This window comes from Pempheris klunzingeri, chromosome 4 (genome assembly GCF_042242105.1).
Source record: "Pempheris klunzingeri isolate RE-2024b chromosome 4, fPemKlu1.hap1, whole genome shotgun sequence".
In the NCBI taxonomy this organism is placed as follows: Eukaryota; Metazoa; Chordata; class Actinopteri; order Acropomatiformes; family Pempheridae; genus Pempheris; species Pempheris klunzingeri.
The window spans coordinates 4,342,340-4,363,185 of record NC_092015.1 but is presented as its reverse complement, the minus strand read 5'-3'; the positions used below and the strand labels follow the sequence as shown (position 1 = coordinate 4,363,185).

General features: G+C 41.4%; 1 protein-coding gene across 1 annotated transcript in view; it reads left to right on the top strand.

Moving 5' to 3' along the window:
- Positions 1–20,642, top strand: part of tyw1 (tRNA-yW synthesizing protein 1 homolog (S. cerevisiae)) — a 53,303-nt gene extending 32,661 nt beyond the window's left edge. The window contains exons 14-16 of the mRNA XM_070828992.1: positions 96–206; positions 12,805–12,972; positions 19,306–20,642. Coding sequence (XP_070685093.1) covers positions 96–206; positions 12,805–12,972; positions 19,306–19,527 — 501 coding nt within the window. The 3' untranslated portion in view covers positions 19,528–20,642. The remainder of the gene's footprint in view (positions 1–95; positions 207–12,804; positions 12,973–19,305) is intronic.
- Positions 20,643–20,846: the final 204 nt, after the last annotated feature.

Sequence of the window (20,846 nt, the reverse complement as noted above, 5' to 3'; positions counted from 1 at the left end):
AATAATAAATGAAATATGAAAAACAACTAATACTACAACAACGTCATGTTTATGCCCTCACTTATCATCTATCCCCAACCCGTGTGTCCATCCAGAGACAGAGGACGGTGTACAGACTGACGCTTGTGAAGGCCTGGAATGTGGAGGAGATGCAGGCCTACTCGGAGCTCATTTCTTTGGGCCAACCAGACTTCATTGAGGTCAAGGTAGGGTTCAGCAGCATGTACTTTTATATCTGTTTGTGTTTCCTCTTTCCCCTCTCAGTTAATGTCTCATTAACAGTGTACTAATACTCTTCATCCTTGCGCCAGACTTCTTTTTCCTTATTTCTCTATTGGTGTCCCTGTTTGGATATTATTTTCATTCCCCCATTCCTCCTCCTGTCTGGGAGGAATTTCTTCAAATTTGGCACAAACATCCACTTGGACTTGAGGATGAACTGATTAGATTTTGGTGGTCAAAGGTGTGTGTGAACACATTTTTGGCCATGAATCAATAATTCATATAAACTGATTATGATAACATTTCACACAAATATGTACTGGGATAAACTGATGATGTGACATGTTATATCCAGAACATCACTGTAACATCATAATGTTCTGTATAAAACACTGTTTGTCCATTCTTCAACACCATAACTCAGGAACAGAAGGGAAGAGTGTGACACTTTTAGTCAGATACTGAATTGGTGACGCTAATGTTTGAGCGTACACTTTGAAACTGTGGTGATCCTCCTCAGCAACATTCATAGTTGAAACACTGTCTATTGTTAGAGCTGCAGAGGGGGGGGGGCTCATAGTTAGTGGTCTCCACTGCTGCTGTACAGTATGATGGCAGTGGGCACAAATGAGCCCCTGGTGCACCTGTTGTTACACCTGGGCGAGATCATCTGGTGGCTGAATGAGCTGCCACAACTAATTGTAGGGAGTTTGAGAAGGGTTACCCACGATGGCTTTGATTGTGTCCCCTTACCTCCTGTACGCCAACCTGATCAACTAGCTGGCCTTTGTTCACAGCTTTTTCAGACTTCTGGCCTCCAAGCTTTAATGTCACTATCCCAGCAAACCATTACGAAGAACAGAGCACTGGCTGCTACAGACTGATAGAAGAGGGATCTTAGTCTCCTCAGGAAGAACAGTCTGTTCTGTCCCTTCCTGAAGAGGGCTTCGTGTTGTGGGTCAAGTCCAGTTTTTTATTGATTCCTCTGCGTGTGGGACAACCAGGACAGGGGGTCACCTGATACTGAGCTTCAGCTGAATGTCATCGTACCATGTGACGAAGCTCTCCATCAGTCCTCTGTACTTCTCTGTCAAAACTGAAGACAGCATGTTTCTCACTGGGAATTATTAACTGGAATTATACATGCCAGTATAGTAATAACTTCCATTTCCATAACTTGCCAAAAAATACACGTTATACCCTGTAGTAAACACTTTCCAAGTCTTCCCTACATATATAATACATCTCTGGACAGACATGAATGAATGAACTGCCACTTGGCTGGTTGCGAGGCGATAAATCGAGTTCTCTACTGAGCTTTGATGTGTGTCTAGAGTAAACTCTCCTAATAGCAAAGCATGTCGCGTTTGCTCCTCATTAATTAGTTTTCTAAAAGCAAATGAGCCAATGGCACTGGCCACCAGACTGGTTTTTACAGCAGTAGTTCTTTTAAGAGGGCGTCTTAGCGCATGATGTCTTCTACCACATTCATGTCATCTGCAATTACTACCAAGTTATGGCGTCATATGAGGACAGTAGTGTCTCAGACATTTAGTTTTGTGTATTCACAACTGACAGGAAACAAGTAGAATTGAACAGAAGTTTGATGGGCAAATATTTGTATTGAACTAGTTCAACAGCCCTTTGACATACGTGAATATTTCTAATGAAAGCAAATCAATCCACCAGTTTATACATCAAGGCAGCAGGCTGAATAAATTACCAGATATTCAAATTAAAGTTGAGATTCCTTCAAGCTATTTATTATTTCTAAGTTTTATCTAAAATGAAAAAGCCACAATGAACCTTTCTAAATATCACCACTACTCTCATCAAGAGGCAGAATTACCTTTTCAGTTATTTGAAGCTTTTTGTTATTTAATTTATGTTTGTCGAACTTTATGAATTATTGACTTTAAATTACTCAATTTGTCTACAAATATGATTAAATTTCTCTGTGCCTTTGTTGGTGAAGGACTTTGTTTGTGAGTTTGCCATTGGGTTTAGTTTGGTTGTGAACAACAGATCTAACTTGATAGTTTCCACCAAGTAAGTTTGAACCTTCTGTTGCAGATTATTGGATAAATAGTTTCCCTCAGAATAAAATTCTCTGACCGATTTAAAAAGATACTGATCAGAACGACATGTTTTAATGACATCTACAGTTATTTGGTGCCGAATCAGAATCAGAATTACTTTAATTATCCCCAGGGGGACATTGCTTTTTGTTACATACAGCTCCAAAAGAATACGAATAACAAAAACAAAAACACTGCTGTTATGCTGACACCCTGCAGGATTTATGGAGCAGGGATTTAAGTCCATATGTATGTCATCAGATAAGTGGCACAATGCACACTGGAATGGTGGGCTGTGTGGCACAGTGACCTTATCCCGGTCATTTGGCGGACACGGTATTATTAACACGGGAAGGGGTACCTGGCAGCAGTCTGAGCTGTGGTTGTCATAGTGACAAACTCATCTACATCCATGTTCATTATTCAGTTCATGCTTAGAAGTTTGTGGAAGGATGCACATTCAAACACAATAAATCCTACGTGCTGTCCAGAATAAATATGAAATATAGAGTCTGCACACTAGATGAAGCTCCCATGAGCTCTTTCTTTCTATTATTCAGCAGAATCCCAGTAATACTGGGGACAGTAGTAGATGCAGCCTCCAGCCTCTTCCTGCCTCTTAGTGATGAAAACATCTGCACCAGAATGTAAGATTTTTTTTAAGATTTTGTATTTAAAGTGTCCTATTACTTATTTCATTTCAATAGTCTGCGGTTATTTCCTTCTTGAGAGTGTGTTACACTTTTTGGAAAGCACCGTCTTGGTTTAACAGAATTATTAGACTGTGAAAGTGCTGCATCGTCTTGCGTTGGAGTAAATTCTACTAAAACACAGACGTCTGATTTAAGCACCTGTATTGTGTAGCGGCTTCATATCCAAAGATAATTATCAGTGTTTGCTTCTCTGTCTGGTGTGACAGCTGCATTATGATTTCATTGTGTCTGTCTATTATATTAACCTCCGCTCCTTTTTAAACAACGCCTAGACTCTATAAAAAGTAGGCCAGCACAATTACTTGTCTGCACCTCCATATAGCAGAGGTAATGGAGAGCCCTGACCTTTTTGAAGTTGATCTTTAGAAAATTTGGTTGTATTCTGTTTTCATTTCACTGCAGGGGTGCAAGCTAATTGGTTTGATGATGTGATCTTCTCATTTGTCAGGTCTCATTCTACCTCTCACTCACACACACACACACACACATGAATACGCACACTGAGACACACCCCACCCATCCCCTTACTTGTCCCATTACATGCTTCCCCTCATCCTAAATGTCCTGCTCAAAAGGCAAAAGAACAGGTGAAAGGCTTCCTACAGACAAAATTAGCATACATGAAGCACCTCTTCCCACATGGAGCCCCCCCTATGGGAATACCTTCCCACATCCTCTCGTTCATAATCCAGAGCACTTCTCATTCCTGCACTACCTGGTAACAGAGTTCCACCACTGGCCAGTCTCCACCGGGATCACACTGCTCCCAGCCATTGCTTTACTTTAACCTTCAATTTCCCAGGCTTGGTTTACTTAGCCGTACGGTCTTATTCAGCAGCCTGCTCACAGTTACACAGAATCACACCTGGGAGCTGTCTTATCTGGGGGCCAACAGCACATAGGAGCATTTGGGGGTTAAGTGCTTTACTCAAGGACACCTTTAACAGTAGGTAATGAGGGTGAACGGTCCAAATGATACATCAGTGTGGCCTATATATCAGCCAGCTTTAGCTTATCTGAGAAAGAGATCAGTGACAAATTAAAGGGGAAAAAACAACATCCAGATGGAAAATAAAGACATTCTTCATTTGATGTTTGACATTCGATCGTTGTGGAGAGCATTTTCTAACACATCAGTCCAACATTTTCCACAGCACACACATTGTGAATAAGCAACAGTAAGCAAAAACAAATGTATGTATATATATATAAGTACATTTGGGATAACATAGACCACTTTATCTTGATCCATCTTTCACAGAGAATAAAGAGCACTATTTATTTTTCAGGTATAAAACGCTCCTTGCAAGAGGGACAAAAAAAGATCCTAATAAAAAACAAAACGAATATTTTTGATGTGCGACTATTAGAATTTTTAAACTCTCTTACATCCATGTCAGACGTCGGCTGGGTTCTAGCTGGAGGATGGCTCCAGATTATGCCTTGTTTAATTTAAGTTGGGTACAGGTGTCCTGCCTGTAGCTCTGGAGAACATATTTAAGCAGGAATTGGAGCAGGACTTACAGGATTTACTGTCTTACAAAGAGAGTTAAGATACGTAGGGTGAAGTACCATCATCTCTGAGGGAGAGAGAGAGAATAATGAAGACATTTAATCGCAGAAGAACACTGTTTCATTAAAAGCTAATTGAAAATATGCATTTCGTTATTCAATTTTTTGCTGTTAATCAGCCGGAGCAACTTGTTTATGTCTTCCTCTCTTTCTGTGGTCTTTTCGTCTGGTTTTGCTGACGGTGCAGAAACAGGAGCATATATATAGATATGACTCAACTCATTCTGTTTAAAATGTGCAACAGATGCAAGACTGGCAGTGACTGGAAGTAGTAATGTTGTAGCCACGAGTAGACTATTGATTTATTGATCTGCAGATGATCAGTTAGCCACTACTGCTGTAAAAGGAAAGGCCGACCAACGAGGATAAAACATATTCACATATTCATTCTAACATGTCACACTGACAAAAATTTGTGATATTTAAACAACAATTAAGTCATTGAAAAGACACAGAAAGTGTGTACTTGCATAATACAAGCACAAGTAGTTTAGTTATAGGTTTTGACTGGTTTCATGACAAACGTTTGGCCACCAGGCACACAAACCAAACACATCAACCACTTGATCACAGTGCAAACGGAGCCTGTGACACATTAATACTAACACTGATATGGCTTTAACACTAAAACACCATTAAACTTTCAGCACTGTCAGAAAACTGCAGCAGTGTACAAGTTTTCTACTCAAAATAATGAGATGAGAAAGCCAGTGCTGTAATGAGGGGTTGCTATAGTCGGAGGCTCGAAGCATGTGGTGTGGAAACCAAACAAAACTTTCTGAAGGGCCAACAGCAGCAAGATTGTGTCTGTGTGTGTGTCTGTGTGTGTGTCTGTGTGTGTGTCTGTGTGTGTCTGGGGGTTTTGTGAGAAGGTGTTTTTCACTGAGCCCCTAATTAAGTTAGTTTTTAGGGAATCTTGCTGCTTTGGCAGTACGTTCGCATATTTAAACTAACAAGCTCACACTTCTCCCATCAATCCTCCCTATAGTACCTCTTGTGTGTGTGGTGACGCACTGTGCTTGTCTTTGCTGTTTGTTGTCCATCCATTGAAATATCTTTGCACCCATTCATGACGCGCGCACAAAATGGAAAGCAGTCATGCATCATGTGAACGTCTTTTTGAACCTTTGCAGGGGGTTTGCCTGTCTGCAGCCTGGAGAAGCTTCCCATTGTGATTTATATCAGATTTATATCAGGCACAATGATGACGCATGACATCTGTATCCTGAATTGAGTCTTACAGGCCCAATTCTATTTGACTGGCTACTTAGTCTGTTGCTGGATAATGCTTCAGTGTGTTGCTGTAAGCGAGACGCAAGCTAGCAAAAGTTTTGTGATTTTGAGGTTAGGTTTGGCAGCGTGAAACAGAAACTGTGGAGTTATCATCTGATTTGTTCAGGAACAACTAGTTGGGTGATTAAGTTTTGATAAGAGCATTAGTTTCAGGCCCTAAACTAAAAATTCCTTCCCTAAAGCACCCTCAGTGTTGCCAGTCTGACATGCAGATTCAGCCAGTCTTTGTCCGCTCTGGGCCTCTTGTTAGACTGCATCTTAAACAGCACTGCTAGAGGGCAGCAGGATGCAGCCAGGCTCATTGAGTTACCAGTGTCGATACAAGCATACAAACCATAGAAATTATGCAGGATGTAGGCTCAAAAAGACACAGAGGATAGAGCAGTCATCAGATTCACACAGCCAGCAGATAGAGGAATTAATTACGGTCAGGCCTGAAGTACATTCGCTTCACTCTCTCCCAAGAGTTTGCTTTCTCTTAGTAATTCTCTTTCTTCTCTCTCTGCTTTACCCTTTGTTATTTAACATATGGTACCGGGTCCTCGTCTCTTATGTCTATACACTGTATAGACATATATAATTCCCCAATTCATCTCCTTTTGCCTCCCTCAATCCTTTTCTCTCTCCCTCTTTCGATTCTGTTCCTTGTGTTCAAATCTGCTCTTGCACTCAAATTTGTCATGTGCCGTAAATGTCAAAGCAATTTTTTGCCATCTGTGACTTCGACCAGCTGTGTGACAATTAAAAGATCCCTGTCTGTATCTCCTCTGTCTTTCCTCCACATTATGCTAATCTTCCCCACTTGCATGCTGTGTTTTATTGCTCCTTAAGTAATCAACAATTTGCCTCAAGCAAGTCTATGCTACATGATAAGAGTTTACAATGTGCTGTTAATGGGTGAAAAACACACTCTTCCAAATCTAAGTTGTCCCTCGAGTCTTTGCCTGGCTTTTCTAGTAAAGATTTTTCGTAGGAGTGTGCATTGATCCAGCACTACATGGCATTTCACTATATCAGAGAGCACAGCACTAACAAGACAGCAGGGAGCATTGGATTGGACAGGTAATCGGAGATACCCATCAAATGTGACTGTGTGGTGAATACAGACTGACTTCACTCAGGAACCGAGGTGTTAATTTAATTAAGCTCCTCTCACATTTTCCACATTGTCCACGTACTGCTTGCCTTAATCACAATAAGAGAGGAGCGCAAGAACAAAAAGCAAAACACATTGATTCTTGGCGGTGGACACCAACTCGATGAACATCACAGACGCCTGCGTCAATCAATAGTTCAAACAACAATTATGATTATAAACTAATGGCAAGTCGTTTGTCGTTCACTGATTCCATCTTCTCAGATGTAAAGATTTGCTGCTGCCTTGATTTTATATCATTGCAACTGTGATTAGACAAAACCAAGTCCAGCAGTCATTGATAACATTAGCAGCATTAGTTTCAGCGCTACTCCCTCATAAACATGAGATTAGATAAAATAAGATAGTACTTTATTAATCCCCAAGAGAATAACCAAGTTAGTGGGTGTGATAGAAGAATATTACATTTTCATTCTTGACCTGGCATTTGTCCAATAAAGGTCTACAGTTGGTAATGATTAATGCCTTTTATAAATGACATCAAGTGTTTCATTACCTCAGAGTCTGACCTTCAGGACAGCAAAATCACAGTGAAATCTTCCTCTTATCCTGATAATCAATTATTTAAGCAGTCTCACTGTTACGGGTAAAAGGGTGAACTCCCTCTCCCTCTGTCTCATATCTTTCTTGTCTTTGTCCCTAAATTATCTCAGTTATCTCTCTGGCCTCCACTTCCTTTCTTCCTGCCCCTGAGCGGTACGTCGCCCTTTACTGAATAGATGAACACCCCTGGCTGCTGAGCTTTGGGCAAACTATTGACTTCAGCTTCGTGTCCTCAGTTAATTAGTGCAGCCCAGGATGAACCGGTGACAGTGCGATAGAGGGAGCTGCTCCGTCATATCACCAGTCAAATTAACCCCCACTGCTGACTGAACAGAGCCAGGTGGCATCAAGTCTGAGAAAGGGCTTCATTAATAGTGATGATATTGTTGTTTTTAATATAAATATACAGTATACTAGGGATGTAACTAACAATTGTTTTAGTTGTCGATTAATCTACCAGTTATTTGTATTATTTGGTCTATAGAATACCTGTCTGAGATTCCCAGAGGTTAAGGTGACGTCTCCAAATGTTTCTCAAAGTTATCCAGTTTACAATGATCTGAAACTTAAGGAGCTGGAGCCACAAATGTTTTGGTATTTTTGCTTGAAAATAAATTTAATGATTATTTGATTCTCGAAATAGTTGCCTGTTTCATTTTCTCTCTATCGATTAATCGACTATGGCTTCAGCTCTATAATATACTTTATAGTGAGAAAAGCACAGCAGCTCAAATACATCATAACCATGATTGGACACACTAAACAAAACACTTTTAGAGAAGTCACAGTTCTAAACATGGCTCTCAGCTAAGAGTGAATTTAAGCTTGGATAATTCCAGTATTGGAATTCATGGACACCTTTGGTCAATTTCTAGGGACTCAAAGGTAAAATTGTCTTGTGACAGATTACAGGTAAGAGATTAGGGGCATAGAAGATCAGTGATTTCAGTAGAAGTGGGATCAACAGATATTTCTAACCTAATTAGTAAGATTTTAATTGAAAATCCCCTGGGAGCAGGAATGCTAAAATGGCAGATATGTGACATTCCCTTTATGTGTGTAGTTAAGAATCTGTCTGCTGTGTTTTAATTTAGCTGGAGAAGAAAGCGAGCTTCATATCCACAGCCAGAAAGCAAGGAATTGAAAACCCGTCAATTCAATTCAAAGCTTTACAGATTCTGAAAGTCTCTGGAGAGACGGCACCATTTCTCCAAAAGACATTCCCTCTTTCTTTCTTTTTGTGGGGGGGTGGTGGTGGAAGTGGAGAGTGCTGTCCAAAGTCTCACATAGGTGTTTAATAAGGTTGAGAGGAGGCCGTGGCACACGATTCACATGACTCCTTTCCTGTGGATGCTCACATGGTCACCCTGGAAGAGATCTTGTCTATCAGGATGGAGGTGATCACTTCGAATGACTCTCTACTGACTTGCAGCTAGTGGACCTAAACCATGCCAGGAAGAGGCCTCCATGTGGGCGCATCCACATTTGTTATGGTTCTGCTGTCGTTTATTGAGGTCTTCCCTTAGATTTGTCACCCATCTCTCTCTATATATATATAGACATGAGTGCGTGCATTTGATTAAGATGAAGTGTAGATCCGTAACAATGATGCATCGCTCGGCTGTGTGTGTCCAGCAGCAAGTTCTTTGCTATTGACCCATTAATTATTAGTCCATCATCTTATATGGTGCAACACATTCTGCCTGTGTAATTTACCATCCACTGTCCAATTATTGTCTGATACGTGATTTATCATCTCAGCGCTGCATCAATACCACTTACCTGCCGCTGGTGCCTCCCTCGCCCTGAGAGGAAATGGATTACTAAAAGTAAGAGAGAGATGGTGGTGGTGGTGGTGGGGGGATTGGGCAAGGACATAAATGTACAGAGATAAATTTGGTAAAACGCACATGGGTGTATGTCGCACACAGCAAGAGGGGCCTTGAGGATCAGCATTTATGATTTCCATTAAAGGCAAAAGACATAGATTATTCGTGAACAGGTGAAGGGCTCTCTCTTTCCCTCCCACTCCCCCACAGTCTCATAACTTCCTCAGTGATACAGTTCATTCATTCCCTCTGTATATCTCAAAGATCTTTTCCCATCTCCTATTGCTCCGTCGTCCCGCCTGCCCCGCCTGGTGATTTATACCGAGTCCTGGATAGTTGATCTTTATTCAGCGGGCCTCCAGGCAAGGCTGATAACACCAAGGTCCCTCATCAATTCTGTCCAGTGCCCCTGCCCCGCCTCGCCCTTAGCTGCACCTTTTTCCTCTCTCTCCAAACTCAATCCCTGAAGATATGTTTCACTTTCTGTGCAGTGAATTCGCAAGCAGCCCTGCAAGACATATGTGGTTAAATTACCGAAGAAATGGCTGCAGTCTGCGAAGATCCCCTGCGGCTGCTGAGTGGACAGGTTCGAATAGATGTGAATGGCACTCTTGAAATAGCTTTGCCAATGGGAGAGATCAGTAGTTAGAAGGTTGCCATGGAGGAAAACAAGTAAATACCCCAAAAGAAAGAGATGAGTTTTCTGTTTCCTAAGACAAACCACTTAATTCATGGTTATAAATTCTGCTTTTTGCATTTAGGAAATTGGCCTCAGCCAACAGATCGGTGAAACTTTGATGTCTGCGTCCCGCAAAACGGCAAAACTGGTATTTCATCTTCCCTGGGCATGCCGTGTGTTCAGAAGTGTTTAACTTCCCAGAAATCAAAGTCCTAGTGATTACTCTCACAAGTCAGAATAGTGCTCAGGGAGAGCTCATCGCCTCTAGCTGAACAACTTAAAACAGTTTTAACCAATTGAGACTTTCATAATTTAGCACCACTTCATGTTAATTAAAATAATTTAAAATTTATATTGCATATTAAATCTTCAAAGATGGGAAAACTGCACAGTAAATGTGCTCAGTGAGTCTTGTCAGCTGGTCTTGCCAACTTGCAAAGTCCTGTTCAGTTCTGATTTTTCTGAGTAAGCAAAGTGATTGTAACAGTTAGTGGGGCTCATCCTAAGATCTTTCAGTTTTTTCATTGACATTCACCAAAGATCCCTCTTAAGCAAGTGCAAATTTTGAGAGCAGCTGGTCAACACGGGAATATTATACACTGCTTGAGGCTTAAGGCTGTACAGCAGGGGTTGGTTATGAATGGTCGACTCCAATAATGGGCTTATGCACTGGTCTTTACATTTACAGTGCAGAGCTTTTTGTTTGCTGCTGTTTTTGGATCATGCAGTTCCCTGAAGGACAGAAGGGAGAAAGGCGAGATGCTTGACTACATTTTCAACATGCTCACTAACATTTCCTCTCTCAATCGTGCAGACATACACATGGACATTTACTCTTGTTTTTCATCTATGGGATACCTGGGTGAGGATCAGACACCGTTTCTGGCCAACAGATCAGAGAATTATGGTAGCACAGCTGCTGCCTTGGCTCTGCTACAGCACACTGACACACGGGTGCTGTGTATGAGTGTGTGAGTGTGTGTGTGTGTGTGTTAGTTTGCCCATGCATTTGTGTACAAAAATTAAAACATCTTTAAATCTTTAAAGCACGATTGCACCTGAATGTGAGAGCACTATGACACACACCATATCACTATTATGTGGGACACCTGTGTTGGATCTCTCCAGCACACATTCTTGGTGTTACCTGGTCACATACAGAACCAGATTTGGTTAAAGAAAAAAGTTTCTGGGATCATGTTGGTGCTGTGTGTTTCTAAAGCCTACTGCACGTCATCCATCTCACGGTTACCTACACTTTCCCGTCTTTCATATCACTGAACTGTTTAAAACCAAAATGTGTGTAAGAACCCTATTCTGGTGTTATATTGCTCTATTATTCCAAAATAATGTGATAGTGTGTGTCATCAGCTCACATTTGATCAATTATTGCATTAAACTCTCCTGAAAACTTAATTGCTCCCCTGGCATAGACTCTGAGAAGCCGATTCAATGTTGAAACACTGAAAAATTAAATGCTACAATATTTTCGGTATGCACTTTAGGAGTTTTGCCATTGAGAGAGATTTATAAACTCAAAGGTCTTTGGGTTTAACTGCCTGGCTCCATAGTTGCAGCTTGACCGTGAAAAGCATAAACTATAAACTACACAAACATTTGACCCATGTGATTATAAATAACACTTTGAAGTCCAAATACTTTTAAATCTCTGTTGAAAACCAGCTGCAGTCACCTCATTCAGTCACACGGGCAAAAATCTGTCAAAGATATAATTAGCACCCAGCAAGAACAGCTGGAACACAAAAATGGTTTCACACTGAACTTCCAACAAAGATTAACTGGACAGATATTGTGAATAATGTCCAAAGTATGGAGAGAATTACTGACGGCTTGATAAGTTGTTGCTGGACTGGGAGAACCTCACAAGAGGATTACTGATCCGTTAGTGTTTGTGCTGATATGTATTTCTATAAGTCTTTGAAATAAATAAAATATAAAAAAAAAAACCCAGCTGCAAACAGTAAGGCTGAATCTGATTGCCGATGGAGGTTTTGTATTGGAGGACGCTGGTGTGAAGCCTGCTGTGGATTCCTTCGGTTCGTATAAAATGGGCATCAGAGACGCGCTCCCTTCACGGCTCCCTCACATCTCTCTCCCCTCAGCCCAACCCGTCAATAGTTTGTCTCTGCCATGGGGAGTCGTTGTCCTCCTCTCAGCGCCTCTCCTTCCTCATCACTTGTAACCACAGCACAGATTTGCCACTATTGATCAGAAACACTCAGCGTCCAGCCTGCTATTTGATTGATTTTTGTAGCCAAGCAGATGGTTTTTCACTTCCTACTCCATTTTTCTTCTCCTGTTGGAATTGGAAGTCATACGTCAGTTTTACAAGTGATACTGTGTTGCTGTGTATGAAGCTGTTTTGTTAATCACACACTACACACCACCACAATATGTTTTATTTAAGTCGAGTGCAACTTTTACTTCATTACTTCAATTATTTTGGTCCCATTTTAGCTATAGTTGACCTGATGAGCAAATTAGCCTCCATGGTGCCAAATAGCAATGACGATAAGCCATTTTCTGTTTTCTAATTTGACTTAACTTTATTTTGATCTTAAAATGCTCACATGTCCAGTGATCGTGGCTTACAGCGGCTAGGTGCAGTGCTGTTCTTCTTATGGTTCCTGTCCTCTTGTAGTTTCACATTTCCACGTGTTAATGAATTGTAAAGCCTTTTGTGTGCTCGTGTGTGCAGGGAGTGACGTACTGTGGGGAAAGCTCTGCCAGCAGTCTGACCATGGCTAACGTCCCCTGGCATCAGGAAGTGGTCGCCTTCGTCCAGCAGCTGGCTGACATGCTGCCTCAGTATGAGATTGCCTGCGAACACGAGCACTCCAACTGTTTGCTCATTGCACACACCAAGGTAAGGACCCCCGCTTCAGAAAGCCATACATGATTTAACTTGTCTGCAGATTTTAGCTATTGTACCCACTGAACACATTCAAGCACGTTAACATCTCAACGTAGAATTTAAACATTCTTCTAATTGGTTTTAAATCCTGAGTTTATGAGACTTTTTTTGGCTCAGCTCATTTTACATCGGCAGCATAAAATGAAGAACACTGAGCTGATGAAGAATCATTTAATCATCGTAGCTACTTGGCAGCATAAGGAGCATAGATTCATCTATTAGTCAATCAAAAGGACATTAATTGGCCACTATTTTGATTTAATCCTTCTTTTTTCCAAATGTGCCAAAGATTTTATTGCTCCAGCTTCTCAGATTTCAATGTTTTCTGATTTGCTTGGTCTTCTATGATAGTAACTTGAATATCTTTTAGTTGATTAAGTGAGAAAATGAACAGCAGGTTAATGAATATTAAGAAAATGTTACTTGGCCTTTTGATGATATAAAAAGATGTATTTAATGTTACTTGCATAACTTCTGTTAGTGACTGTTAAGTTCAAGACAAACTTATTCTTTGTTTGGTGATAACATGTGTTTATCTTCTTTTTACTCTTGCTATCAGGCACCAAATGTCATCTTTAATTTAGACACCAAAAATAGATTTTCAGTAAACACTGTTTTGGCCACAGAAGGATAAATTCATACTTTCAGGACAAGGACAAAAGTTAGTGGTCTCTGTATCCTTTACTTCACACAGTGCAGCTAAATTAAGAAGTAGTTGTAGTGTTTAAGGATACAATGGAGACTGTACTCTGGATTATTAGGTGCAACTTTCTGGCTAGAGCTGTTTTTTTTTGCTTATTAGCATTTCTAAGTTATCAGTGGACCCAGAAAGTAGATACTGCGTTAGCGTCCCGTCACACATAATAATGAATAATGTGTACCTTGAGACGTCCTTTGCATCTGTTGCCACAGTTGCATCTTTCATCTTTATTTTCTGAAAAGTAGTTTTCCAGACAGCTCAGAAACGTACTGCAGGTTTCTAGTTTTGAAATTGGTGTTTTGATTTAGTCTTGTTTTATTCTATTATTGTATAATTTAGTCTCCCGCCTGCCTTCCTTTCGAAATATGCAACCATCAGAGTGGTTTATTCTGGCAGAGGCTCACCTGCACCGGAAAGTATCAGTCGGTGGTGGGTTCTGCCAAGGTAACTGTCCGTCAATAATTAATGAATGATGATTAATTGCTGTCTTGGCTCTCTGACAGAGATTCAAGCCGGGCAGCTCGGCACACACACCTCCATGTCAGACGCACAAACACGTATAAACATTAACGGTGTGCTCGATGTGTCATCAGAGTTTATTTAAGGACCCAAACTCTTAATCCTCCTCTGTCTGTATTTACTGGAGCGTTGTTTTCATGGGACTGCTTACAGGCTTATTTACCTCTGTGGAGAATGTGGGCTCTTTCTGGGCCGGGAGGAGAGAGGGAGACGGAGAGAAAGCACATACTGTTTATTCCTCTGGTTTCTGTTATGTATTTCCACAGTGAATAGCTTCTGTCATCTATTTTTCTCTCACCACTGGCTAGACTGGCCCAAAATATGGTAAACACACTTACCAAACAATGAATGCCGATGGCGTTGGTGATCCCCGGACGTTTCCTTTAATGACACCATGGTGTTAATGTCTCATAAACTGTAATAACTTTCATAATCTTACTTTTTATCGAGCACCTTTTTTTGTGCTAATCAGTAAATGTCATGCAGGATAAGGTAAATAAGGTGAACATTATAGGTGCTCAACATCAGCATGTTGTCATTGTGAGCATCGTGGCATGCTGACATAAAGCTTTTAGTGCAGCCTCACAGAGCCGCTTGTTGTTTTTTTAACTCTTTTTAAAAATGAATGCACGCACGCTCTGTTAGGTGTTGGTCCTAAAATGCAATTTAAATATGTGCCTCTGGTTTGTACAGATAAAGTGGCATGCTGGGCCACGGATGAACATAAACAAAGATCATCATCATCATTGCTATCACTGCCGTCTTGGTGAAGACACACACACACACATTTGCCTGAGATAAAAAAAGGCCACTTGTTCACTTAATTCCTTGCACCTCTTACACACCAGCAAGGATGCAATCAATATTTTACTAAACTGATTTCCACCCTCCTCTTTTCATCCCCCGCTCCTTCTCCTCTTCTCTCCTCATCTCGTCTCTTTTTTTCCTCAATCATTCTCTCACTATCACAAATATAACAGTGGACGTTTGTGCAACTGCTTCAGACACCTTCATTCATTTTCACCTCCTCGTCTACAACTGTCAGTATTTCTTATTATACACAGTCACGCTCACATTTTCCACTTCCTGCTTGTAGCCACGCAGATTGCAGTATTAGTGCCTGATTCCCTGAAGCAGGATATTCTATCTGCCTGTTAACTAATGGCTCTGGCTGAGCCGGCGTGAGACGAATGAACAACGTTTTGCACTCACTGCGTCTTTTTAGGTGTTTTAAGCATTGATAAAGGCTCTTTAAAGAAAAAACAGAGCAGCAACACACACACTCTACCTCCAATTATGCCTTTTCCCCAGTGTGTTTTTCTTTATACATATGTTACTGCACGTATACTTCTACTTGAATGGAAAATAAATGAAATAGGATCATCTTTAGTCCACCCTGACTATTCCTGGCTCACACAGACACTGATGACTTTCTGTTTTTAATTGTGTTGAATAAGTTACTCTGCATTTTTGGACACTCATCAATAAACTAGCAGAGTTTGGGACCTGGAGGCATTTTTAGATTCCTCCTGTGAATGGGGAGTCTGGAGTGGTGTTTTTTCTGTTAAATGTCCTCTGTGTCCTGAATGTCTTTGTGCAGCACAATCTCAGCAGGAGGGGAATCCAGAATATGAAGTGTTCCAAGTTTTAATGTTAACTTACATAACGGCAGAGTTTGAAACGCATCACAGGAAAGCACATCAGTCTCATTTTGCATGTGTGTGTGTGTGTGTGTGCACACTCTTACTGCACAGTCCTCAGATCTTCTAGTTCCATTTGAATGATATCACTGTTTGATGTCCTTTAAAAGACATCAGAGCTGTGTGTGTGTGTGTGTGTGTGTGTGTGTGTTTGAGAGAGAGAGATCACTTTTTAGCGGCAAGTAGCGATAGATCCTCCCCGCACTAACACATCATCATTAGTTTCCTTTTTAACCCATGGGATCTTCCCATTGATAGGCATTTCTCTCATTTTCCATATCTCTGCCTCTCTCACACCTCCTTCTGCTTTCTCTGCCAGCGTTTTCTCTCTTTCATCTGCCCTCTTTCGTCTCTCTCCCTTCCCCCATCTTTTTCCCCCCTCTGATTCTCCATCCATCTCCTCCTCGAGCCATCTCAGTCCCATTTCTCTCGGAATTAAAACAGCGCAGTTGAAACACAAACCTCCCAGAGATCATCTTCCTGAAAGACCTTTTGACTTACAAATCAGTGCCATCAGTATGTGTTTGTCTGTCAGAGTCCCAGTGAAGTCGCCCCCTTTTGCGGTCGACACTCGGTCTAATTTATCAATATTTCAAAATGTCTTTCCAGATACATCAGAAATGCTCCTTTATCCTCCAGCTTGGACACGACAAGACAACTTCAGGGACACCACTCAGCATCTAAACTGACCAACCACAACACAGAGGGAAAAGTTTTTATGCAGTTCATAGAGCTGCATCCAACAAGAATGTTAACTACCTCCAGCATCTGCACTTTTGCTGCATTCAAGCCTTGTTGGTAGACTAGTAAGAACAGGAAGAACCTCTCTATATTACAAAATAAGAGCACACGTGTTATGACAAGATTGACATACAGTTTTAATCCTGTTACATAAAGTATTTATTGACAAGTAAAACCAGATCCAGTGTGTAGCTAGCTCTCAGCTGGTTGAACCGATTGTGTTGGCGTTGATGTTTAAGTATCAGATATTGTAGCTGTCAGAAATTCTCCCCTGACTACAATTAGACAGCATATGTGAAAGGTTTTTCACACGTGGCTGCTCATCTGTACTACATGGCATCCATTTATTCGTGGCTGGTTCAACAAGCCAATGTGCAACACCAAACATGTGCTCCTGTTTATAGATAAAAGGAAGATATTGGCTTGAAAAATTCTTTGGATTGTATTTCGAAGTCTAAAAGTATTTAATTGGCTGTATGAATTTTTTATGCAAACAACACAGCTCTATCCAGTATTCAGCATGGGAGGGTGAGCCATCGCTAAACAAACGAAAAATATATATTTATATAATGAGGAATTTCTCCCTTTTGCGTGCTAATTTTCTTTACTCCAAAGGGAGCACGGGGGATCTAATCTTCAGAGCAGACGCGTCCCTGCTGTAGCAGAAAAAGAATGCAGTTTAATTTCTCGAAGGCACCTCCTGTGGTGCGCCATGAAGAGGCTGTCCTCAGCATCCTCAGTGATCTTCAGCAAAGACACTGTTAGTAAAACAACAGGCCGCCTTGTTCTCCTTCCAGACAGCACAGCTTTTCTTTGTTGCTTAGAGACCGAATTTGTTTGCCGAGATGCTGGCTGAACAAATATCATCCCTTCTCATTACCAGAAACATTAACTCCCAATATGCGCTGCTTTCTCCCCCCCCCTCTTTCTCAGGCCTCATTAGGAATGCGGCAGGTAGCTCTTCTCTAATGGCTGAGGCTGGCACATCTAAAAGCTAACTCTCAAACGCTTAATGTCGCTGCTCCCTCAGTGGGCCGTCATCTCTGGCAGGAAAGTCTTTAACTTGGCAAATAAATGACAGTCCTTCGGGAGTACGTTTGGTGTCATTTTGGGTGGCTGTTTTTTTTTTTTTCAGTGGTGTAGTGGAAGCTCTTTTCCCCTCCTGCTGTCTGACTTACAGCAGAAGAAGCAGTTTGGTGGAAGTCTCTGAATTTTAAAGTAAGCCCCAGTGCACACATGGGGTCCCTGCCAAAGCAGCCATGAACCTGGAAGAGCTCTTAAATGCTAAAGAGCTAAAGCACAACAGCGGTCTCCAGTGACAACTTGGCACCATTTTGAATCCAGTAACAGCTTATGAAAAACCTTCAAGTTCAAGTCATCCAGGACCGTTTTAAAGATCAAACTTTGCTACATGCTTCCATAAACAACACTAAACCTCAGAGAAAAGGTTGTGCTGTCTGTTATTCCTACTTTGCTTGTGCTCGGTTTCTTCTTTCCCACTTTTACAGACAACAAGGGAAACATGGTGTTGTATCACTGTTGCATGGTGGGAAAGTAGGGGTCACACTCTTCACCCCTGCGCTGGTTTGGGAAAACAAGCGGGATTAGAGAGGTGGAATGATGTTACAGGCCTTTTCCTCACTGTCAAACAGTCGAGCAGTTCTCTCTCTCACAAATAAACACCAACACACACACATTTCCTCTCCCTGCTCTCTCCTTCTGTCCATGTATTCCCCTTTTTTTCTCCCCACTAGGACAGATTGGGAATTGGTTGAAGGAGTAAGAAGCCTGTGATTGATAACAGGAGATATTTGAGGAGAAGGGAGGAGGTGGAATCCACAACCCTTTTAGAGAGAGGCTAAACAAACCGGAGGCGGAAGATGTGGAGCGAGAAGCTCTGAAATCACTGTTAGTCTTTTTGATCACATCTGTAAATTCTTTGTAGCTACGCATCACTTTTCTTCAGGAGCGATACTTCCCTTTGTGGTTGTCCATTTATTTCTCTGTCTGTGTCTGAGCGTGTTGCTTTGCAGCTATGTGTATGAATAAAGTTTGATGTTTTTGAGTTACAGTTTATCTGCAGGTCTTCCTGCAGATAAAGTTTGTTAACTAATGATATAAGTCTCAGGCTGAGAAGTGATCACAGTCTTTTAAAGGTCTGCTTTTCCCATCATGTCACGACAGATTCATATATGCACTTAGAACTAACTATGCTGCTGATTAAAGCTGCACGGATGCTGAACCTGAGTCTGTTGGGTGTATTTAGTGCACAGATTAAAGACAACATTGTGGGCCGTGGTAACAGGTGGACATGGTGTAAATATTGGAAAGGTTGATTGACCATTTCTGTTTTTAGCCTTTCAGCCTGACAAATAGACTCTGTTAAATGCCACAGTTGCTTTCTGACGGTCATCATTTCACCAAATTAACGCAACTTTATGCAGAGGCTGCTTTTAATTAGTTCTTAATGATTATTAAAAAGGCCAAATAAGATTTTTTTGGTTTCTCTGTTTTGTTGGTCAAATTAATCTTTAATGAATTTAAAAAAAGGCTGTTAGGGGCCTGCAGTAGTTCCTTTAGTGCTGCTGGCTTGTTTATCTGTCCCTTCTTTGTTTGTGCTTTCAGTTCAAGGTGGACGGCGAGTGGCGGACGTGGATCGACTATGAGCGTTTCCAGGAGCTGGTCCGGGCTCACGAGGAGAGCGCCGGGCAGCAGAGCTTCTCGGCGCTGGACTACATGGCCAAGACGCCCAGCTGGGCTCTGTTCGGAGCCCATGAGCAAGGCTTTGACCCCGCCGACACACGCTTCCAACGACGCAACAAAACCAAAGACATTTCAGGATGCTAATAGATGAGAGACGGAGAGGTGGGATGAATAAGAGCGAGTGCTAATATCTATAGCAAAAAAAAAAAGAAGAAAGTAGGGTTTAATTTTTTTTATTCCCATGGTCTTTGAGTTTCAAAATTTCCTTTCACTGGAAAGCTTTTTTTTTTTACTGTCCACAGCTGCACTAACTGTCATGTGAACTCTTTCTCCCTCTTTTCATTTCTCGTTAATTTAATTTGGATCTTAAACTTTATTGGCTGGACCCCTAAGGTGAGCCAAAAACTGCCAGTATCAATTTCCTTACGGTAAATTTCTAGACATTCCCTTTCACGTCTTCACGTCTACTTTATGTGATTCGTTTCCTTCGCTTATGTACATAGACCTTTGATACTTCCCTTTTTTTTTGAAGGGGTCATTATTTTAAATGCCGGTGGGTTTGATTTGGCAGCACTGTGGACAGATCGCACTGTTAAAGTTGGCAGCGGTTTTATCACCAGCCTCATTTCTGACTTGTTTTACAGTCACGGTTCTAGTTAAGATAGCTCAGGACATGATTAGCATGTAAGGAGCAGCTCTTCTCCTCGTGTCGTCTGTGGGAAAGACACATCTTTCCCAGACACCTTTGCTCTTCCTCCTACTCATTAGGACAGCGGTTGTATTTGCTTGGTGGTGAGAGGCTCTGCGAGAGGAGAGAAGAGCTTCAAGGCTGCGTTTCCACTGGGAGAGTTAAGCTTCTTATTGCTTTCTTCATGTGCTTTTTTTTTTTTTCTCTAGTCCAAAGGTTGCACTGTTGTACATCCCCACCAGTGTAAACGTGGCTTCAGTGCTCTGAGCCTGGATGTTAGAAAATATTGCAGGTTTTGACCTGATCTACCCAGGATCAGGTCTGAGAATGAAGAACAGCATTATGGGTGCTGATGTAGCTTCATATCGGTCTTGTATGTCCAGTTTGCCAGAGTACTGTCTTTACTGATGTTTTAGTGAGTCCAAATGTAAAAATCGAGTCAATTTTAGTTTCTTTTATTTGAATGTGAGTCCACTTTGATTTGTTTTTCTCCAACGTCGCAGCTCCTCCCTGTTGAGAGCAACAGCAGGCGTGTGGTTATAGCTCTTTAATAAATGTATTTGGAATACTCTGCTTTGTCATTTGTGAGTTTCATCTGCAGCACACACACACACACACACACACACACACACACACACACAGGTGCATTAAGGCACATGTGTCACGCATCCTTTTGTTTTTGGGGTTTATTATTTTTTTACCGGCAACCAAATGGGAAGTTGGCATTTTAAGGCAAACAACAATAATTGTGGCAAAAGCTTTCTGAGCTGCACTT